General features: G+C 42.3%; 1 protein-coding gene across 3 annotated transcripts in view; it reads right to left on the bottom strand.

The window, feature by feature from the left end:
• LOC104610996 (MBOAT (membrane bound O-acyl transferase) family protein) overlaps window positions 1-24,405 on the bottom strand; it is a 90,894-nt gene that overhangs the window by 4,894 nt on the left and 61,595 nt on the right. For all 3 annotated transcript variants that reach the window (XM_010277891.3, XM_010277892.3, XM_010277893.3), the window contains one exon: window positions 9,165-9,242. In XM_010277891.3, coding sequence (XP_010276193.1) covers window positions 9,165-9,242 — 78 coding nt within the window. The remainder of the gene's footprint in view (window positions 1-9,164; window positions 9,243-24,405) is intronic.

Raw genomic sequence — 24,405 nt, 5'->3', positions numbered from 1 at the left:
ATTGCCCATGAGTTTGTGGGCCCACTGCTGTTGTTCAGGTGTGTGGAATTTCTGATCAAGCAGGAATTTCAAACTCTTATGGTCTGTCTTGATGACAAATCGGCGGCCCAATAGGTAAGCCTGCCACTTTTGGACTGCAAGTACAACGGCCATGAGCTCCTTGTCATATGTTGATTTAGCTTGATTTTGTGGTGAGAGTACTTTGCTAAAATAGGCCAATGGTTTCTCCTCTTGCATTAAACACAACTCCTAGACCTGTCCCAGAAGCGTCACACTCAAGTGTGAACTGCTTTGAGAAGTTGGGTAATGACAGAATTGGTGGTGTGGAAATTGCTTGCTTTAGGTTAGTGAAGGCTTGCTGGGCTTGCAGACTCCATTGAAATGCATTTTTCCTTAATAATTGGGTGAGTGGCGCTATTAGCCTTGCACAATGTGGTATGAAGCGCCTTTCATAACCTATGATGCCTAGAAAAGTCCACAAGGCCTTGACTGATGTAGGCATTGTCCATTGTTGAATGCAAGCAACTTTCTCCGGATCAGCCATGACCTTCCCTTCTTTGACCACATGGCCTAAGTATTGGACTTGTTTTTTGTCCAAAAACACATTTAGAAGCCTTCACATATAGTCGATGTTTTCTTAGAAGTTCCAAAGTGATAGATAAATGTTGTAGATGAGAAGCCCAATCAACACTATATACCAAGATATCATCAAAGAAGACTAGAATATAGCGGTGCAAGTGGGGACAGAATACTTCATTCATGATGGCTTGAAAGGTTGCCGGTGCATTTGTCAATCCGCAAGGCATGAGAAGAAACTCATGGTGGCCATTGTGTACGGAAGGCTGTTTTAGGTACATCTGCTGGATGCATCCGAATTTGATGGTAGCCGACTCGTAGATCAAGCTTAGAAAATATGATAGCATCATGTAAATCATCCAATAGCTCGTCAATGATTGGAATGGGGAACCGGTCTTTTACGGTGATCTGATTTAGAGCCCGATAGTCTACACAACACCTCCATGTTCCATCTTTTTTCTTGACTAGAAGGACAGGTGCTGAATATGGGCTTGAACTGGGCAGTAATTTTTTCTCTAGTAATTCTTGAACAATTTTCTCCATCTCTTCCTTCTGAAATCTGGGGTAGCGATAAGGTCTAACATTTGACGGAGCTGCCCCGGGATGATCTCAATTCAATGGTCCATGGGTCTGGAAGGAGGTGGCTGATTGGGTTCTTAAAAGACATCTGAATAGGTGTTGAATAACTGCTGGAGTGCTTGTCAGTTTTCCAGTGGCGTGGCTGCTTCCTTTGGACTGGTTAAAACTGGGCTGGTATTCAATCCCATATGCAATAGGAGGGGTTGCCCTTCACTGCAACTAGTCTTGAAGATGGCTTAGTCCTTCCTGTTGTAGTGCACTCTTAGCCCCCCCCGTTCAGATGATACTTTTGTCCCTTAATGGAGAAATCCATTGTTAGTCTTGACCAATCACATACAACCGGTCCCAACTGTTCTAGCCACTACACACCTAATACTACATCTGCTCTGCTCATCTCTAATGGATGGAGGTCCACTAGAAATGAATGTTGCTGTAACTTCAGGTGGACCCCTCTGCATATGCTATCACAGCTGAGGTTGTTGCCATCTGCTACATGTACACTGTGTAGAGAACACTGATGTGGGCCCCACAGCTATGGTCCCACTGTGTTCATAGGGTAGAATGTGTTCTAGTCATCCTAGGGTTAGCTTGTGGTTAGTTGGTTATTTCAGTTGTTATTTATTTCAGTTTTATTTTGTTCTATTTGTTATGTAAATACTAAGGGCAGATCTGTCCTTTCCATGTAATGAGCATAACCTATAAATACTAAATAGAAGTGGCGGCAGCAGAACATTCAGATTCTGTCCCTCCTTTCAACCCTTTGTGTTCTAAGTTCTCTCTTCTCTTCCTCTCCTCTTCTCTTCTCTTCTCTACATTTTCCTTCTATTTTCGAACCTGAAATCTATTAGGGTTCAAGGCTGATAGCAGTCTTGAACTTCTACATGGTATCAGAGCATGGTTAGGGTTTCTCATGTGAGTCTAGTCCAACCGACCACATGAGAACCATCTAGGGCTGGAAGCTGAGAAAGTAGAGTTCGTTGACTGATTCTTGGAGATCGCCAGAGGGTTTAGCAGCTGTTGAAGACTTGCCACGGTTGCAAAGTGTTGGTGATCAGGAAGAATCAGAGAGGACTAGGGTTCGGGTAACCTTGGAAGGCAGCGAACAGCATTCTCTTGTAAGTTATTTTATTTTCTAAGAGAAGTACTAACAGAGAAGATAGGTTGGACCTATCTAGAAAGGGCAGCCGAACCATTCTAGGGTTTTCTTCTTTCTATTCTCTAGGGTTTGGTCTTAACCCTGCAGCAAACCCTACTAATCTTGCTGCAAGCCCTGCTGCTGGGCCGAGTCTTGTGATCTACCTGTGAAGCTCTTCTTAAGTTTTTTTTTTTTTCAGCATTGATCAGTTTTAGGGTTTCATATTAACCCTACTACAAGTCTTATCTGTTGGACTGGTTGGAATGTGCAGCTGAGATTTTTTTAAGGACTGATTAAAACCCTAATTCTGCTTCAGCATATCAGATCATTCTCCAAACTGTATTCAGATCTTTTTTGGGGTTTTCAAACTCTTTTAAGGAGTGAAAACTGTACGGACTATTGCTGTTGTGTTTGCTAATTGGTTTCAGATCAGACTTATACTGGTTTCATGCACATATACCGTGAATACAGATTAGTTCTATACTGATTTTTGATTGTGATTGAAAGTCCAAGTGTTGTTCTTCGACTGTAGTAACCCTAATTTTTTAGACTACTGGTTCTTGAACGAAAAAGAGTTTAAAAATCAGGCAGAAGGCAGTTCTGGGAACAGCAGTTATGGTAGTGTTTCTGAGACAGGTTTTCAGATTACAACCGTAAAATTTGATGGATCAAACTATTTGGAATGGGCCCAATCAGCCATGATGGCTATTGGGGGAAGGGGTAAATTAGGGTATCTCTTGGGAGATGTGAAAGAACCTTCCAAGGGAGACCCTATGTATACCAAGTGGGTCCAAGAAAACTACTTGGTTATGACATGGCTGTGTAATTCTATGCAGCCTCATATCAACCAAAATTACTTGTGGGCAAAGACAGTCAAGGAGATATGGGATGTTATGAAAGAAACTTATTTCCAACCCCTTAATGTTGCCAGAGCTTATGAATTGAAATGTGAGGTGAACACTCTTAAACAAGGAGAGAAACCGGTTTCGGTCTACTTCTCTACCTTGAAGTCCCTGTGGCATGAGATTGATCACTTAGAGACTCTTGAGTGGGAGAGTCCCAAAGATGCACAGACCCATAGAAAGCAAGTCGAGACAAACAGGGTGTTTGAGTTTCTGGCAGGTCTGAATTCAGAGTATGATACTGTGCGGCAAAAGATATTGACCAGAGATAGTGTGACTCTCTCCCAGGCATACTCCTTAGTGCATAGTGAAGAGACCAAGAGGAAAGTCATGATGCAACCTCAACCTCTTACACCAGCCCTTGTAGCTGTTAAACCCAAATCAGGAGGTGATTCGGAAAGGGACAGAAAGAAGGAAGATAAAAGAGATGTGGTATATGAGCATTGTAAGAAACCTAAACACACAAAAGAAACATGTTGGAAACTGCATCCTCATTTGGTCCCGACAAAGTTGAGAAGCAAGAAGGGTAATGCTCATGTGGCCGTGAATACTGATTCAGCATCCTCGTCTAGCACAAGAGGCACACCTTTAGAGACCTTAACTCAAATTTGGGCTGCTTTAATACAGTTGGAAAAGGAAGTTGGGAACTCAGCTCAGCCACCGCAGTCATCATCAGCCCCTACCACATTTGCTTTCGCACATTCAGGTACTCGAGCCTCGGCCTACCATGCCTCAGCTCCAGGTACTACTGAACCCTGTTGGCTAATAGATTCAGGTGCATCCGACCATATGACTAGCTTGCCTTCATTGTTTACCACTTATCATTTGTCTTCTGGTAGGGATAAAGTATCTATTGCTGATGGTTCTCTTGTCCCCATTTCGGGCAAGGGTGACATCAAGCTATCGAATATTATCTCCTTGTCTTCTGTCTTGCATGTTCCTAAGCTTGATACTAACCTTCTTTTAGTTAGTAGTATTACCAAACATATGAACTGCTCAGTAACTTTCTTCCCTGACTGATGTGCTTTTCAGGACCTGGAGACGAAGAAGGTGATTGGGATTGGCCGTGAGACGAATGGGATCTATCTGCTCGGGGAGAGTTCTCGTCAGGAAGAGTCAGTGGATAAGAAGTCACTTGTTTCTCAGAGTGTAAGTCCGATTATGCTTTAGCATAACCGATTGGGTCATTTGTCTTTTCGATCCTTAAAGAGTCAGTTTCCTACTTTGTTTGAGTCTGTTGAGTTGTCCCAGTTGAAATGTGAAAGTTGTGAGTTTGCTAAACATTATAGAAACTCTTATTCATTGAGTAATACAAGGAGTAATAGTTCCTTTGATATTGTGCATACTGATGTTTGGGGGCCATATCACATCCCTTCTATGGGTGGGTACAGATATTTTTTGTTATTTGTTGATGACCATACTCGGTTTTCTTGGGTTTATCTTATGCGTTCACGAGATGAGATTCCCGCCCTGACCCAAAACTTCCACCAAATGATCCTAACCCAGTTTGATGCCAAGATCAAAGTTCTTAGATCTGATAATGCAAAGAAATACTTTGCTAAGCCATTGGCATCTTACCTTCTTAATTATGGGGTTATCCACCAGAGCACTTGCCCTCATACACCTCAGCAGAATGGGGTTGCATAAAGGAAGAATAGGCACATTTAGGAGGTGGCTAGAAGTATTATGTTTACCTCCAATGTCCCTATTCGCTTCTGGGGTGATGCTATCCTCACGGCGGTAAATCTTATTAATCGGGTTCATTCCCGGGTTCTTGATATAAAACCTCATTTTTCCCTTCTATACCCAAATGAGGAGTTGTTTACTGCTCCCCATAAAACATTTGGTTGTACTTGTTTTGTTCAGCTTCTCGGACCCCATCACTCCAAGCTCGAACCAAAGGCCTCCAAATGCATCTTTCTTGGTTATGCACAAACTCAAAAGGGTTATTGCTGCTATGATCCTGCATCAGGGAAGAAGTTTGTCTCCATGGATGTCACTTTCTTTGAGGAGACACCCTATTATTCTCGGGTTTCTCCTCATGAGGAGAGCAGTGAGAGTGGGGATTTGGGTCCTTTTCTTTAGGGGGAGCGCAGTGAGGGTAGGGTTAATACTTTTGGGGCTGTTCCTTTACCTATTCCATTGAGTGATGAGGGCTACAGTAGTGAGGGTGGTCAGAGGGATCAGGAGTTGAGAGTCTATCACAGGCGATGGAGGCAGGTTGATCCCGGTCATCAGCAGTCCAGGCCAGCTCCAACCTCTTCTGTAGCTCCAAGTCCAGGTATTGCAGTCCCAGGATCCATAGAGACTCCTTCCACTGTTGCCAGTTCACCTCCTGCAGACGACCTTGACCTTCCCATTGCCATCCGTAAAGGGAAACGACCTCCTGGATTCTATGATACAGAGACAGGTAAGAAGGTCTACCAGCTCAATAAGGCATTGTATGGTTTGAAGCAGTCACCTAGAGCTTGGTTTGATAGATTCAGACTAGCCCTTGGGAAGTTCAGTCATGTACAGGCCCAGTCAGATCATACACTATTCATCAAGAGGGTGGAGTCCTCTCTGATACTACTTGCAGTATATGTTGATGATAGCCATGAGATTGAGTCCCTCAAACAGCTCCTTCATCAAGAGTTTGAGGTGAAAGATCTTGGTGCACCACGGTATTTTTTGGGTATTGAGGTTGCTAGATCTAAACAAGGGATCTTTGTCTCTCAGAGGAAATAGTGCAGAGAGTGGGGAGCCTCTTGAAGACAAAGTTATGTTCCAGCGATTAGTTATGTAGTTAGTGTTGTCAACCAGTACATGCATTCTCCTAGAACCACGCATCTTCTTGCAGCAGAAAGAATATTAGCATACTTGAAGAGATGCCCGAGTAGAGGTATACTGTTCAAGAACAATGACCACATGATGGTGGAGGTCTATACAGATGCCGATTGGGCTGGGAGTGTTGAGGACAGAAGGTCTACCTCCGGAATTGTGCCCTTGTGGGAGGTAACCTTGTCTCTTGGAGGAGTAGAAAACAGAGTGTTGTCTCCCGATCTAGTGCTGAAGCTGAATACAGGTCAATGGCTAACGGAGTGGCTGAAATTCTATGGCTGAGATCACTACTTGAGGAGTTGGGTATTGAGTATGAGAAGCCCCTGATGCTGTATTGTGATAATCAAGCGACTATTAATATAGCACACAATCCGGTGCAGCTTGACAGAATTAAACATATTGAAGTTGATCGACATTTTGTACGAGAGAGGGTCTCATCACAAGAAGTGTCTCCCGTACATCACATCCAACATGCAGCTAGCAGATATCCTCACCAAAGTTGTACCAAGAAGAAGCTAGAGGCAGATCTATCCAAGTTGGGAATGATAAACATTTATTCCCAACTTGAGGGGTAGTGTACAGAACACTGATGTGGGCCCCACAGCTATGGTCCCACTGTGTTTGTAGGGTAGAATGTGTTCTAGTCATCCTAGGGTTAGCTGGTGGTCAGTTGGTTATTTCAGTTTTATTTTGTTCTATTTTTTATGTAAATACTAAGGGCAGATCTGTCCTTTCCATGTAATGAGCATAACCTATAAATACTAAATAGAAGTGGTGGCAGCAGAACATTCAGATTCTGTCCCTCCTTTCAACCCTTTGTGTTCTATAGTTCTCTCTTCTCTTCCTCTCCTCTTCTCTTCTCTTCTCTACATTTTCCTTCTATTTTCGAACCTGAAATCTATTAGGGTTCAAGGCTGATAGCAGTCTTGAACTTCTACACACTGAATGGCAACACCTGTTCTTGTATTAGGCCCAATTGTTTGGCTACCATTTGGGTCACAAAGTTGAGAGATGACCCGCTGTCAATTAGAACTGAAATTGCTCGGCCCTGTACTGACCCAACCACTCTCATTGTCTGGGTGGAGGTCAGTCCTGTTAATGCATGAAAGGATATCTTGGGTGGGTCTGGTACATTGTCAGATTCTAACTCAGTAGGTATCGCAATGGGTGTGTAAGGGATTTCCTCCTGAGGTTCATCTTCATCTGTTTGTAGTAAGAATAGTTGGGGATTCTTACATTTATGGCCTGTGCCGAACTTATCGTCATAGTTATAACAAAGACCGCAATCTCTTCGGGCTTGCGTCTTGGCCCAAGATAATCTTCTTAATGGCACTGGGGCGGGTACAAAGGCTTGGGCCTTAGGTTGAGGATTTTCAGCCTGCCCATGGGTCTGGTTTCTTGTGACTGCCGGGCTGGATCCCAGGATAGAAGGATTACCTGGTTGGTTTAGTTGTCGGTTCCAAGACTGTGGTCCGGAGTTGAATGTGTTCGGTCGACCCAATCTTTTCAGTCGATTAAACCTTTCTTCTTGCAATCTTGTCAAACCCATTGCTGCTGATAGGGAGGTGGGTTGGAGGGAATTCATTTTTATTCTTATTTCTTCCTATAGGCCGCCGATGAAGCAGCCAAGCAATGCAGTGTCAGGTCACCCATGAACCCTTGTCGACAGTCTTTCGAACTTGACTTAGTAATCCCTCCCAAATCCAGTTTGTTTGAGTTTTGAGAGATTCTCATCATAGTTTTCAAAGACAGTGGGTCCAAAACAGATGCACAAAGCTTCTGTGAATTCAGACAAGAAACTTGTGGGTGGGCTCTCCAGAACCATTGGAACCACAAGATCGCTTCTCCTTCCAGGTTGAATGAAGTGACAAGAAACTCTTTGATGGCTAGGTGTATCGTGGTATTCAAAATATCTTTTTAAACTAAATATCCAGGGTATGGGATACTCACCTGAATATTTTGGGAAATCCAGTTTTGCTGAACGAGTTGAGGCCCAACCATGCTGACCGCCCCCTTGACTTTTGCTGTTTCCTTCTTGGTTTCCATCGTGGTTTCCTTCCTTTGAATTTTTCTCCATCCGCGTCATCAACAGGGCTAGTGTTTGCTTGATTTCTTGTAGATCTCCTGTGGTCTTGTGTAGATCGATCTCCATGCGATCCATCTGATCATCCATAGCTTCTGACCTTGTACTAGGCATGGTGTTGCTTTTTGCAGGCTTTGATACCAATTGTTGGGTAGCTGCCCAACTCAGATACTCTTCGAGGAAGGATAACCTCCAGAATAGGGGAAAGTGAGAGTGAAGAGAGAAAGAGACCAAATCTTCTTATTATTCCCTTATTGTACGTACACCTCTGTATTCAATCTTGCCTTCAATGTAACTGATTTACAACAGAATTATAACAACTTGCCAACTTGTTTGATTCAGTTAACTCTAGCTGTCTTTGCACTAGCTTCCTTATGCTGAGGTGGCCTTAAATGATTTATAATAGAATTATAACAACTTGCCAACTTGTTTGATTTAGTTAACTCCAAGTTGATTCAGTTAACTCCAGCTGTCTTTGCACTGGCTTCCTTATGCTGAGGTGGCCTTCTTCTCCTTCTAGAATATACTTGTAGTTCCTGCCCCCTTGTGCCTGTTAACAGATTTCTTGGCCGTTTTCCTGTTTTTCGGGCTTGCTTTTTGGCTGACGTAGTTAGGGTGGCTAAGACCTTGTGCTTGGGTGGTTTGTGGTTTTGTGTCTGTCGTTGGCCTCCTAGGCCCTTGCTTTGGGTGTTTGGGCCAGGAGCGGTTTGTACTTTTTCTTTTATTTTCTTCCTGTATACTTCTTCTATACTCTCCTCCTTTATTTTAATAAAATTTTACCTCATCTTTTTCAAAAAAAAAAAGATATCTAACTCTTTGCAAGAGCAGAGCTAGCATTCAGCTTTGTCAAAAACTCAGAATATGAGGATAATAATACTTTTTTTGGGGGATTAATTCAGTAATTAACTAATTAATTGACTATAACAATTTTTAAAATAGAACTTCTAGAAGAATTTCATATATCACTACTCTCACTTTTGAATAAAAAATTATGAGCTACTACAATGAAAATTAGAGGTATAAAGCCATATTTAGATGTTTGGAATTAAGATATAGTGGAAACACATACCATGAGGCATGTAATAGTAATGGCACCAGAAATTGCACGAAGTTCACGATGAACAAATTCTCCAAAAGCATTCTTAACCTGACCATACAAGATTCTTTTTTGAGATTTAATAATGAAAGCATGATAGCTTAATGGAAAAGTGGATTGGTAATTTGGATGCACTCCTTATTAGACAAAACACATGTTTTAAAAAACAGTACACTGATGTATTAATTTTATCACTGTATATGGCAATATCATTTGTGTTCTCCTTGGGAACATGGCCAGCTTATCAAAAGCTGATGTGCCCAAGGCAGTCCCCAAAACACACATCTTAGAACATATAGAACAAACATATTGCAATTTTATCCCTTGCCCCACTTTCAAAGGAGTCTGGATCTGTTGCACTTGTTTGCATTGTACTTGACAGAGGTCTCATTACATGTGTGGTCTCATATGCATGTTCACATGTATACTTGGGCACCTGTCAGGCTGTCACAAACTGAGTGCAGGTGCATGACAAGTTGAGAACAAACAAGTGTAGCAGTTCCTGGCTCAAAGGATTTTCCTACAATATTAAGGGATCATTGAGTATCTTTCTAAACTATAATAAAGTGCAAAAAATAGAAAAAAAATATGCCAGAGGTATCATCCTTGATCTCAAATTTAGAAGTAAGGACGCACTTCAACTGAATAATTCCGGAGGTATCATCTCCAATGACAACAATATCATCAACATATACTATTATCATGAACAATATCATTAATATCATCAAACTTTAATAAAGTGTAGCAGCTCCATGCATGACCTTCGTACTAGGAAACAAAAGTTTCATAAAACCAAAGGACACATGTCCTATTTATCCCTTAATTGGTGTATCCTTTGTAAGGCTAATGGTGAGAGTTATTATCGCTTATTAATCTCCCACCCTTTTGCATCAATTATTTGGGATTGATTTCTCTCTTTGCTTGGTTGTAGATGGACCCTGTCAACACTCTTGGCCGGATAGAGAAAAGAACAAGAATAATCTTAGAGGTGTCAAGAATAAATGACCCCCACCTCAATGAGTCTCTTATATATTAAAAGATATGTACAATTAGAAGAATGTGTTAGACAATTTTGTATCCCTTAGCTTCAATCAGAATGATGTACTTTATGAGTTTATTGTAAATGAATAAAAGTACATATTTGATTCATGTTCCCTTGGTATGTTTCTGTGTAATACCCTTAAACTAAACACTTAATGAGACTTGTGTTAGTTTAGAATGTTCACAGCCAGTGGGTGGGTCTGGGGAGACCTATCCTGATAAGGCCGACACTGTTGTGCCACCAAGTCGGTTGGGGTGGCCTGTCTCAGCTGCTAGGGTGAGACCCTAGGCACATACAGTGTAGGATTAATTGAATCTTTGAACTGGACCAGATTTCCAGTATTGCCCTGGACCTTGGAGATTGATGGGCAAAACTGGAAAGTTACACCCGACCCCTAGACTCGATTATGATACTGCACTACATGTCGGATTGGAGTGTCTTTGATGTACCAATCAGTGAGATCCTTAGCGGGGGTCAAAACCTGGGTATGTTGGGACAGTCTGAGAATTCATCTGAGTGGGTGATCATAGTGACAGGATCAGCCCCTTTGTCGGACAAAGGTAATGATCGGGGATGCACTCTCACTGATGGAAACCAAGACTGCCGGTAGCCGATTTCAATCGTTGAGATTTGTTTTGCAAAGTATATTTTATATGAGATATAAAAGTATATATATTATGGTTTCTAAAAGGTTTGCAAAAAGGTTTTAATTCCCGGGATCCATATAAGCAGAGAGTGCAACACTGTTCCTTGCAGCCGAGGGAGAGGTCCTCTCTTGTCGGGCAATGTATGATCATTATGGGCTGAGAGGTTAAGTGTAAGACCATTGAGAATAATACCTGATGGGCTAATCTTGCATCTGCCCACAGTCCCTGGGTGTTACAAGGTGGCTTGGCCTAGGGACCACTTAGGGTAAGTGTTGGGCCCATAGAGCCCATTTGATGGGTTTTAGGGGGTGCACTGTCCATAACAGTGTATTCGGCCAGGCCTTGTAACAAAGGCTGGGCCGAACCCATGTGGCTGATGTGTTGATCAATGCTTGGGTCCCACGCCATACAAGGAAGCCCAACTGGGTAGCAGTTAGGAAGGTTAAGTGAGCACATAAGCTTAATGGGCCTAAAACCCATTTTGAACTAGGCTATTTAATTAGTTAAATATGGGCAAATTCTGAGATGGATTAGCAGATAGGATAGGGTCTTGACCTTATCCACTCAGAGAGTCCAGATCTAAATGTGATTCAGATCTAAAAACCTCCTAATGAGATTAGGAGAAAACTAATCTAATCTGTAGATAAGATAGGGGTTAATCCTTTTCACCTAAAGAGATATTTTGATCCAAATAAGATTTGGATCAACAACTCCTAATTGGATTAGGAGCTGATCCTTTGGGGTTAAAAAAACAAATAAGGAGGGGGCGGCAGCTTTGAGCACAGACATACTCACATTCTCTTGAGTGCTGAAAAACACAGAAGAAAGAATTAAGCAACCCTGCAGAATTCTTTCTTGCCGCCTCCTTGTTCTTGCCGCCCAGTTTGCCAGTTCGATCTCCAGTTGTGGGAGAAGTCAAGATTCGATCTTGACATCAATTCTTTGAGAAAGAATAGATATGAAGTTGTGCTCACGTGCCATCCTATTGTTTCTTGCGAAAGACAGAATTCTTGGAGAAGAATACTGCTGATTCTGCTCCATCCTACACTGTGCCATCTTCAGTGGGAGTAGTCTTTGGATCCTTCCTTGGGCGTGAACACCTTCGTTGGGAGATATTACTTCTCCGTATCAGGTATAATCTTCTCCTATTACTTTTGGTTCAGATCTGGTTCAGTTTATGGTTCAAGATTGATCATTGAAAATATGATTTTCTAAATAGGGAATGCGATTCCTGGTTGAAAGGGACAGAAAAATTTTTGAAATTCGCCCCTTTATTCCGCAAGATTTGGGCGTCCATACGATGGATCTCTCATCCCATCAGAATGCCCATACAAGGCTGAAAGAGAAAAGAAGAATAAGATGTAAACGTAATATACAACAGGGACTATACTAATAAGGTACATCAAGCTATAGAGTCTCCACACCCCCTCAAACTGATGCCTCGTCATAAGCATCAGTTTGTCTATAAGAAAGAGATGTCGAACTCTAGTTGTTGACAGATGTTGTTGTATATATGTTTGGTACCGCAAGGGTACTTTTGTAATTTCTTCATTCTTTAAGTTGTAATTTCTAGAAGAGACAAGGTGAGACTAGCTGATGGATCATACACTTCCATAGCTGGTCAAGGAACAATCTCTCTTCCCCTTGGCCTTACCCACTCTGATGTCCTACATGTTCCAAAATTTCCCATTAATTTGTTCTCTGTTAGTGGTGTTATTAATTCCTTAAACTGCTCAGTGACCTTTCTCCCTTCTCATTGTGTGATTCAGGATCTGGCCTCGGGGAGGACGATTGGTAGGGGACATATGGTTGATGGACTTTACATGTTGGAGAATAAGGCTGGTCTTCATGTTACATAGTCTATGAGTCAGTCCTATAAGAGTCAAGTTTATTTATGGCATTGTCGCCTTGGTCATTTGTCTTTTGAGTCTTTAAAAGTTGTGTTTCCAGAACTGTTTAAGTCAATGTCTGTTTCAGATTTCTCTTGTCAAACGTGTCAGTTAATTAAACATTGTAGAACTCATTTTCTTCAAAAAAATAGAAAATCTGAATTTCCTTTTAACATTGTTCATTCTGATGCATGGGGCCCTATTACTTTACCATCTGAGAGTGGTTACAAGTATTTTATTACCCTCATTGATGATTAATCTAGATATACTTGGGTATATCCTATGCGAACCAGGGAGGAAGTACCAAAAATTATCCAAGATTTTCAGCGGATGGTCTTCACTCAATTTCAAACTGAAATCCAAATTTTTCAGTCAGACAATGCGAAAGAGTTTTTTCATAGTGATCTCACGGAGTTCTTTGCTTCGCGTGGTTCACTTGACCATAGCTCTTGTGCCCGAGCACCACAACAAAATGGTGTGGCTGAACGAAAGAACCGACATCTACTTGAAGTGACTCGGGGTTTACTACTCCAAATGAATGTCCCAAACGTTTTTGGCTTGAGGCTGTTCTTTGTTCTACCTACCTCATTAACTGTATGCCCTCTCGTTGGTTAGAGTACAAAGCCCCACATCAGCTTCTCTTTCCTAAGGCCCCCCTTCTTCCCATTCCTCTCGTGTATTTGGTTGTCGGTGCTTTGTCCAAAATCTATCTCACTCGTGGTAAATTGGATTCTCGTGCTATTCCTTGCATATTCCTTGGGTACTCCATCACTCAAAAGGGATACCGTTGTTTTGATCCTGTTTCTGGGAAATTCTATGTCTCCATGGATGTTTCTTTCTTTGAGGATGAGCCTTTCTTTCCTGTTTCTCCTCAGGGGGAGTGTAGGCATGAGGAGAAACTGGTTCAGCTCCCTCCTCTTTCTGATCCTCCGCCCTTTCGTGTCTTTTTCCGTCGTCGCAAAGGCCAACCAAATTCAAGAGCTGTGGAGAATCTAGAAGCTGTACCTCCAGTGCCATCAAACTCCTCAGGGGAGGATCATATCCACTTAGGTAACTTGGCTCCCAATGATGTTCCTGATTCTATTGAAATTGATACCTCTGCTGCTAATGACCTTGACCTCCCTATTGCTTACAAGAAAGTTGTTAGATTGTGCACCACTAAACACCCCATTTCCAACTTTGTTTCCTATGAGAACATTTCACCCTCTTTTCGTGCTTTTCTTACCTCTATTGACAGTGTCCCTATCCCCAAGAATGTGGCAGAAGCTCTTTCAGTACCTGAATGGACAGATGCCATGAAGGAAGAAATTAATGCCCTTCATAAAAATGGCACATGGGAACTTGTAGTTCTTCCTAAGGGAAAGGATCCAGTTGGATGTAAATGGGTGTTCACTGTCAAACATAGGGTTGATGAAACGGTGGAGAGGTATAAAGCTCGCTTAGTGGCAAAGGGGTTTACTCAAGTGTACGGAGTTGATTATGCAGAAACTTTTGCTCCTGTTGCCAAGATGAACTCCATTAGAGTTCTATTCTCTCTTGCTGCTAATCTAGATTGGGATCTACATCAGCTTGATATCAAGAATGCATTCTTGAATGGTGATCTTAAAGAGGAAGTTTACATGATACAACCTCCTAGTTTCCAGGCTCAAGGCAATGAACAGAAGGTATGCAAGTTGAAGAAGTCTTTATACAGGCTGAAACAATCACCAAGAGCTTGGTTCAACATATTCCATGTTGCGGTTCAGCAGAAAGGATACAAGCAATGTCAATTAGATCACTCGCTGTTTGTGAAAAGAGGAGAAGGTAAAATGGTTTCTTTAATAGTATATGTTGATAATATAATTGTTACTGGTGACTGGAAGGATGAAATCCAGAGGTTGAAGAGTTTCCTTGCCACTCAGTTTGAAGTGAAGGATCTAGGGCCTCCCAGATACTTCCTTGGAATTGAAGTTGCCCGCTCAAAAAGGGGTATCTTCATTTCCCAAAGGAAATATGTCCTAGATTTACTTCAGGACACTGGAAAGATGGGAGTGAAGCCAGTTGATTCTCCCATTGATCCCAACCATAAATTAGGTGACAGCCAAGGTGAACCTCTCAAGGATGTAAAACGGTTTCAGAGACTTGTAAGGGGATTGTTATATCTTTCTATGACCCGCCCAGACAATGCTTATGCTATTGGTGTCCTTAGCCAGTTCATGCATGCACCTAGGTCCACTCATCTTGAAGCAGTAGAAAGAATCCTCCAATATCTAAAAAGGTTTCCTGGTGCTGGCTTGTTATTTCAAAGACACGGGCATTTGAAAGTTGAAGTGTATACAAATGCAGATTGGGTTGGATCTCAAAATGACAGAAAGTCTACTAGTGGCTACTGCACCTTTATAGGAGGAAACCTTGTTACCTGGAGAAGTAAAAAGCAAAATGTGGTGGCTAGATCCAGTGCCGAAGCTGAATATCGTGCAATGGCTCACGGAGTAGCCGAAAGTATGTGGATAAAGAATCTGTTGGGTGAGTTGGGTTTCCCAGTGGACAAGCCTATGACTCTATTCTGTGATAACAAAGCAGCCATAAACATTGCTATTAACCCAGTGCTACATGATAGAACAAAACACATCGAAGTTGACAAGCATTTATCAGAGAGACAATCATCACAGGCGAAGTGTGTACTCCCTATGTCAGCTCTAAGAACCAACTTGCAGACATCTTTACAAAAGGACTACACCACTCAAGGCATCATGATCTTTGTGACAAGTTGGGCATGATTGATATCTATGATCCAACTTGAGGGGGAGTGTTGACAGATGTTGTTGTATATATGTTTGGTACCGCAAGGGTACTTTTGTAATTTCTTCATTCTTTAAGTTGTACGGCCATCCTAGTATAAATAATAACATACTGCACGCCTGCAGTATTCTTTTTGGGCTCTCAGTCCTCTCGCCTCTCCTCTCCCCCTTTCTCTTGTTCAACACTAGTCATAACTTTGGTGAAGATATTGGCAATCTGCATGTCCGAGGCTACATGAGGAAGCGATATAGACCCAGTAGTGAAGAGATCTCAAATAAAGTGGCAGTCCACCACGATGTGCTTGGTCCTCTCATTGAAGACAGGTTAGATGCAATCTTGATAGCACTCATATTGTCTACATAGAGAGGAATAGGAGTAGGAACCTGAATGCCAAGATCCATAAAGAGAGACTATAACCAAACAATTTCACTGCAAACCAAAGACATCGCCCTATAATCTGCTTCAGTGGAAGACATGGAGACTGTTTGTTGTTTCTTACACTTCCAAGAGATGAGTGAATCACCCATAAAAACACACCACCCAAACGTGGACCTTCGAATGTCTGGACAACCAGCCCAATCCGCATCAACATATGCTCTCAACAGAATATGAGAGGAGGAGGAGAAGAACAGTCCCTGGGAAGTTGTGCTTCTAACATATCGAATGATGCGATGAACAACAATCATATGAGGCTGATGAGGAGAAGAAACAAATTGACTGACAACCTGGACAATATGAGAAATATCAGGCTGAGTCATAGTGAGATAAATGAGGGACCCCACAAGCTGGCGATATAAGGCAGCATTAGGAAGTAATGGACCTTCAGATTTAGATAGCTTAAGATTTAGCTCCATAGGTTTATCAACATTCTTTTCATCATTAAGACAAGCAAGTTTAACAAGGTTAGAGGCATACTTCTACTGACAAACAAAATACCCTCGATCATTGCGATGTACTTCTAGTCCCAACAAATATGTGAGAGGCCCCAAGTCCTTCATGTGAAAGGAATTATGAAGTAATAGTTTCAATTCACGAATGCCTTCAGCATCATTCCTAGTCAACAACATGTCATCAACATATAGTAGGAGAATGGTAATACCCTGAGGTCGTCGCCTAACAAATAAAGAGTGATCAGAAGAACTCTGGCTATATCTAGCAGCAACAACAACATCGCAAAAGCGTACAAACCATGTCCGGGGAACTTGTTTTAGATCATATAGAGATCTTTTGAGGTGACATACTAAAGAAGGATCACTGCAGTATCTAGGAGGAGGCTTCATGTAGACCGTCTCCTTCAACTGACCATGAAGAAAGGCATTCTTCGCATCAAGCTGGCATATGGTCCAAGACTGAGCAACAGACACTGCTAAAAGAACATGGATTGTAGTGCGATCAAGAGATCCATCAGACTTTAGCTTAATGTTGTAAACCCAACGACTCCCAACAATGGATGCATCTGGAGGAGCAAGCACAAGATCCTAAGTGTCACTCTCATGTAAAGCATGAATTTTTGCATCCATGGCTTCCTTCCAATGAGGGCTACTATTAGCTTCCTGGTGGGAGCGAGGAACATCTGTGGAGGATAGAACAACAAACAAAGAGCTATAGTGTGAAGGAAAACCATGGCGGTCAGGAGGTCTAGATATACGAGTAGAACAACGAAGGGGAACAGAAGTATGAAGAGTGTCTGAAGTAGAGGTGTCACTTACAGGAGTAGTGGTAGGATGATGATCTGAATCAGGAGGAAGGAGAGCCGCAGGTGCAAGGACTGGAGCACGTAACCACTTGCGAGAGAAGACGAGAAAGTCCTTCTCAACAGAAGGAGGTGGAGCATCTTGTGAATCAAAGCTTGGAAAAATAGAAACAGACGGTGCAGACAGTCTAGCAATTCCAGCAAAAAATGAAATGTGCTCAAGGAAAACAACATTACGTGGTATACGAATGCAGCGAATAGAGGGATCATAACAAAAAAAACTTTTGTGGTCAGGACTGTAACCCACAAAGGCACACATGACAGACTGTGCAGACAATTTAGAACGTTCACGAGAGGGAAGATGAACAAAGCACACATACCAAAAAACATGAAGCATAGATAAATCTGGAGAATGACCAAATAACTTCTGAAAGGGAGACATATTACCAAGAACTGAGGAAGGAATGTAATTGATAAAAGACACAGCTGTACTAGTTGCCTCTACCCAAAAGGAAGGTGGAGTATGGGACTCCTGCAATAATGTCCTCACAACACTAAGGATATGTCCATTCTTGCGCTTGGCTACACCATTTTGCTAAGGAGTATCTGGACAACTTCGTTGCACTTGTATTCCATGATCCTTCAAATAGGATAAAAAATTTCCATCAGTGTATTCTCCTGAATCTGAACGGAGAATACGCACTTGTGATTGAAACTGAACCCGCACCATAGCATGAAACAACTTAAATGTTGGGAACACCTCAAACTGGTGGCGAAGAAAGTATATCCATGTGTACCTGGTACAATCATCAATGAATGACACAAAATATTTGTATCCAAGCTGAGAAGAGACAGAAGCAGTCCAGACATCACTATGTATAAGCTCGAAGGGAGAGGTAGCAAGCTTAGATGTGTGAGGAAAAGGTAAGGTATGACTCTTAAGCAACAAAAAATACAAGTGTTAGAATGTTAGAGTGATGTTCGGCTGATAAGAGTTCTTATTAGCCCATTCTTATGTTTAACTTATCTTGTAACTGGGCTTGTGTTAATGGGCCTAATCCTGTTTAATGATTTAAGTCATCTGGGTGTCCCATCACTAATCAGGGGCATCCCAGTAATTTCTTGTACCTTGTACTATATTCATCTATAAATAAAGAACTGGTCGACTGGCTAGTACAGTTCGACATTCTCTTCTTTTCTGTCATTCTCTTTTCTTCCTTGCTACTTCGAGTATAGCTCTTCAGATTACATGGTATCAGAGCATTAGCTCCTTCCTGGTTTCAGCAGGCGCACTCTCTTCTCTTGCTGTCTTTTCATCTTCTCTCTTCCTTTTCTGGGTTGCTGCAGTGAAGACCTAGGAGTGTAAGAGAGTAAAGCAAGTTCGAACCTAGGGTTTCTCTTGGTTGTAGGACTCAAGGGAAGTAAGACCCAGAAGTAGATGTTCTACTAGATTATCTCCAGCAAATAGTAGCTATTGGGCTACTAAGAGAGGTCTGTATAGGACAGACCTAGTTGAGGACTGATTTCAGCAGTCCTAGCACTAGCCGAAAGAGGGAGAGCTTCCTCTACAGTTGCAGCTTCGTGCTCCAGCAAGACTTGCGCAGAACAAGTGGTAAAGACTTAGCCTTCTCTACAGTTGCAGCTTCGTGCCCCAGCAAGACTTGGGCAGAACTGTGGTAACTTCAGTTACAGATTCTCTTCAGGTCGGTTATCAGTCCTACTTTGTGAACTTCAGTTACTGCACTGCACAATTACTTCAGGTTGCACAACAAGCCCTAACTGAAGTAACTTCAGTTACTAGCACTGTGAACTGGTTCAGTTACAGCCCTATACTTGCTACTTCGGCCAGTCCTAAACAGCACTGCACAGTACCCGAACTGTGAACACTTCTACCAACACGGTGAACACTGTGACCACTTCGGCCAGTCCTAAACAGAATCACCTACAGCACTGTGAACAACTCTTGGACTGAAGTCAAGATGTCCTCACTATCCGGTGAAGTTTCCTCTAGAGATAACAGACCTGTTACAAGGTCCTCAAACCTGGAAAACCCTAATCTGCACAGCTTGCAGATTACAAGTGTGTTGCTAGATGAGTATAACTTCAGAGAGTGGTCTGTCTCAGCAATGCTGTTCATTACCTCTCGTGACCTCATAGGCTATTTGGATGGAGACAAGAAACAACCAGAAATTGGCAGTCCTGAATACACCGTGTGGCGTAAGGAAAATGCCACAGTCATGTCTTGGTTGCTGGCCTCTATGACTCCTAGGGTGGCCAGAACTGTTCATCACTTCCCCACAGCTGCTAAAATTTGGGAGAAAGTATCTAAGACATATGGCCAGAAAAAGAACAATGCTAGAATCTACAGGCTGAACCAAGACATTGCAGCCCTAAGGCAAGGAGACATGTCCGTGGCAACCTACTTTGCAACACTGGAAGGCCTCTGGGAAGAGCTTGACCACCATTTGATTTTGGATTGGGAAAATGCTAATGATAAGGGGAGGCATGATAAGCAGATTGAGGAGGGCAGAGCCTTCAAGTTTCTGGCGGGTCTTGACCCTGTATATGAAGGTATAAGGTCACAGATTCTAGGGAGAGATGAATTACCTGAGCTTCACCATGTCTACTACCTGGTGAGGAATGAAGAAGTAAGGAGAAAGGAGATGCAAGTTGACTCCCAGACACAGTCAACAGAACAACCTGGAGAACATTCAGCCTTAGTCTCCACTAAGGGGAATAGATTTTCAGACAAGAAATCCCTCAAGTGTACACATTGTGGTGGTGAGAAACACACAAAGGAGAAATGTTGGGTCCTGTACCCTCATTTGAAGCCAGCTGCTCTGAGAAAGGATAAAAGGCAACAGAAGGGCCACACAGCAAGTGGGAATCTTGCCACCAACAACAGTAGTGACAACTCATAGAGTATTCAGACAGTGTCATCTTCCACCGCAAGGCAGGCTGCCGACTCCTCTGGACCAAGTACTTTGGGCTTCACAGCTAGTGAGGTAGAGGTTCTCAGTCGGGCATTAGCCCGTCTGAAGAACAATTCTTTAGCTTCCACCTCTCTTGCTAAATCAGGCACAGCCTCTGCATTTAGTGCATCTAGTTCCATTAATTCTACCTCTTGGGTGATTGATTCCGGAGCCACTGACCATATGACACATATGTCCTCCTTATTCTCCACATATCATTTGTTGTCTGGCCAGGATAAGATGAGAGTAGCTGATGGGTCCCTCTCCACCATCTCTGGAAAGGGGGTGGTTGACCTAAGCAAGGATCTCTCTCTTAAACCAGTCCTACATGTTCCTAGTCTTACCTCAAATCTGTTGTCTGTTTCAAAGCTTACAAAAAACTTGAACTGTAGTATAACTTTCTTTCCTTCTCATTGTGTCTTCCAGGACAGATTGACGAGGAGAACGATTGGAAGTGGTCATGAGTATGGGGGCCTCTACTACTTTGATGAAGATGTCAGCTCAGCCATGCAAGCTTCTACTACTAGTCCGGAGAGTGTGGAATCAATAGCTAGGCTGCACTTGTGGCATGCTAGGCTAGGTCATTTGTCCTTTTCTTCCTTAGCAATGTTGTTTCCCGAATTATGTAAGGGCATTTCGAGTCAAAGTTTAATTTGTGATGTGTCAAATGTCAAAACAATGTAGATCAATGTATCCAATTTCTAGTAATGAAATTCAAGCCCCTTTTGACTTGGTTCATTCTGATGTTTGGGGTCCTTCACCCATTGTTTCCATTGATGGCTTCCGTTACTTCATCAGTTTTATTGACCATTATTCTCGGTGCACTTGGATTTATCTGTTGAAAGGACGTGAAGAAGTTCCCCGGATAACTATGATGTTCTGCAAGATGGTTGAAACACAATTTGATAAAAAGATCAAGCAATTCCGTTCAGACAATGCAGCTGAATACTTTGAAAGATCCCTGAACTCATTCATGGAAGATGCAGGCATGTTACATCAATCATCGTGTGCTTACACCCCTCAGCAAAATGGGGTCGCTGAGCGCAAGAATAGACATCTATTGGAGACAGCTCGAGCCCTTCTTTTCCAGCACAATGTGCCCAAGCAATATTGGTCTCAAGCTGTTCTCACTGCATCATACCTGATAAATCGGATGCCATCTAAGGTACTGGGTATGAAGACCCCTTTCTCTATTTTGTGTCCCACTCTTCCAGAATTTCCTCTTCCCCCGCGGGTTTTTGGTTGTACATGCTTCATACATGTGAAAGATCCAAAGAAGACCAAGCTGGATCCTAAGGCTACAAAGGGAATATTTTTGGGGTACTCTCCTACGCAGAAGGGGTATAAGTGTTATGATCCTGTCTCCAAGAAAAAATGTCACCAGGGATGTAGTCTTTTTTGAGTTTCAACCCTATTTCGAGTCTTCTCAGAATCCTCTTCAGGGGGAGAGTAGTGGGTTGGAAGAGGATTCTCATTCTCCCTTCTTTTTTGTTCCCATTTCAGCACCTTCCACTACTACTAGCTATAACATTCCGGGTCAACCTAGTGAGACTTCCACTGTGCCAGTTGCTTCTCCAGATTCGGCTGATGCTTCTGAAGGTTCCAGTAAACAAGAGAAAGAGATACTTACATACAGTAGAAGGAAGAAGGCCCCTCAACCTCATGATTGCAACCAGTTGAACTCAGATCAATCTGTCTCTGCAATCCAAGGTAATTCTGATTCACTCAATTCAGATTTGGATCTTCCTATTGCTCTCCGTAAGCCTGTTCGTTCTTGTACCACTCGGCATCCCATAGCCGATTATGTTTTTTACTCACACTTATCCCCTGCCTATCATTCCTTTGTGTCTGCTCTTTCCTCTGTATGTGTCCCTTCCAGGTATTCAGAGGCGGCATCTGATCCAAGGTGGAAAGAAGCCATGAATGAGGAGATGAAAGGCACTGTTGGGTGCAAGTGGGTATTCACAGTAAAGCACAGGGAAGATGGGTCAGTTGAGAGGTACAAGGCCAGACTCGTGGCAAAGGGGTTTACACAAAAGGAAGGAATTGACTACAAGGAAACCTTTGCCCCAGTAGCAAAGCTCAACACAATCAGGGTTCTACTGTCACTAGCAGCAAAATTCTCTTGGGAACTTCATCAGTTGGATGTGAAGAATGCCTTCCTAAATGGTGATCTTCATGAAGAGGTATTCATGGAACCCCCACCTGGATATGATGTTGGAAAGAAGGTATGTAAACTAAGGAAAGCATTATATGGTTTGAAGCAATCTCCCCGGGCATGGTTTGAGAGACTTTGTTTGGCCATGAAGAAAGTAGGGTACACTCAGAGCAGTGCAGATCATACATTGTTTACAAGGAGACAGGATGACAAACTTACAGCACTCATTGTGTATGTGGATGATATGGTGATTACTGGAAATGATGTGAGAGAGATGAAGAGGCTGAAGGAGTTCTTAGCTTCAGAATTTGAGATCAAAGACCTGGGAAATCTGAGATACTTTCTTGGAATTGAAGTTGCTAGATCAAGAGAAGGAATCTACATATGTCAAAGAAAGTATGTGCTAGATCTCCTAGAGGAAACAGGCATGATGGGGTGCAGGCCAGCAGACACTCCAATAGAACCAAGCCATGGATTACAAGAATCAATGGGTGAGGAATACTGTGATAAGGAAAGGTACCAAAAGTTGGTAGGAAAACTGATATACTTATCCTTTACTCGGCCAGACATTGCCTATGCAGTTCATGTTGTCAGTCAATTCATGCACTCACCTAAGAACCCTCATATGAGAGCAGTAGAATGAATCCTCAGATACTTGAAGACTTGCCCAGGGAAAGGAATTTTATTCAAAAAAAACAGCAGACTTGAAATTGAAGCCTACACTGATGCTGATTGGGCTGGGTCTGTTGGAGACAGAAAATCAACCTCAGGTTACTGTACATTCTTGGGAGGAAACCTAGTCACATGGCGTAGTAAGAAGCAGAATGTTGTGGCTAGATCAAGTGCAGAAGCAGAATACCGGGCTATGGCACACGGGGTTGCTGAACTCTTATGGCTCAGGACTCTCCTTAATGAGCTTGGTATCAAGACAGAGGGTCCTCTCAAGCTGTATTGTGATAATAAAGCTGCTATCAACATTGCCAACAATCCTGTGCAGCATGACAGGACAAAACATATTGAAATTGATCGACACTTTGTCAGAGAGAGAATTATTTCAGGAGAACTCTGTGTGCCTTATACTCCATCAGAGATGCAGATTGCAGATGTATTAACTAAAGGGCTGGCATCAGAGATCAGAGATACTTGGCAAGCTAAACATGATTGATATCTATGCTTAGCTTGAGGGGGAGTGTTAGAATGTTAGAGTGATGTTCGGCTGATAAGAGTTCTTATTAGCCCATTCTTATGTTTAACTTATCTTGTAACTGGGCTTGTGTTAATGGGCCTAATCCTGTTTAATGATTTAAGTCATCTGGGTGTCCCATCACTAATCAGGGGCATCCCAGTAATTTCTTGTACCTTGTACTATATACATCTATAAATAAAGAACTGGTCGACTGGCTAGTACAGTTTCGACATTCTCTTCTTTTCTGTCATTCTCTTTTCTTCCTTGCTACTTCGAGTATAGCTCTTCAGATTACAACAAGATGTATCAAAGGTGTGCAAGGAAGGAGCTTTAATCTTAATAAGGCCAGAATCAAACAAATATTTTAATTTTTCAGAATGTAAATAACCCAGACGTTTATGCCATAAGTCCCAAACATTATTTCTATGATCCAGAAAGGAACTAGAGGTGGAGGGACTGAAATAAACTGATGATGTTGTTTAAGGCTTCTCGAACTCCAATGCAAACAGATGGCCCAGCTTGCGCCCCTTCCCTTTCACCTTCCCAGTGTTCTGGTCTTGAATCACACATCCATCCTGAGAGAAAATGAGAATGCTACCTTCATTAATCAATTGAACAACAAAAATCAAGTTTGTAGTGAGATTAGGAACAAGAAGGGTCTTGGTAAGAGGGAAAGATGCAGTGGGTGAAAACTTAAGAGATAGATCACTACTACCAATGATGTTTAACTTTTCACCATTGGTAGTAACAATATGTTTGTGATGGGTTTTAGTAAGGTTATTTGGTTGGTTAGGGTAGGCTCCTATCATGTGGTTGGTAGCTCCAGAGTCAATGATCCAAATATGA

The sequence above is a fragment of the Nelumbo nucifera genome, chromosome 7, assembly GCF_055504915.1.
Source record: "Nelumbo nucifera cultivar China Antique chromosome 7, China Antique-T2T, whole genome shotgun sequence".
Taxonomy (NCBI): domain Eukaryota; kingdom Viridiplantae; phylum Streptophyta; class Magnoliopsida; order Proteales; family Nelumbonaceae; genus Nelumbo; species Nelumbo nucifera.
Note: the sequence above shows the minus strand (reverse complement) of the source record. Positions and strands in the feature narration are given on the sequence as shown.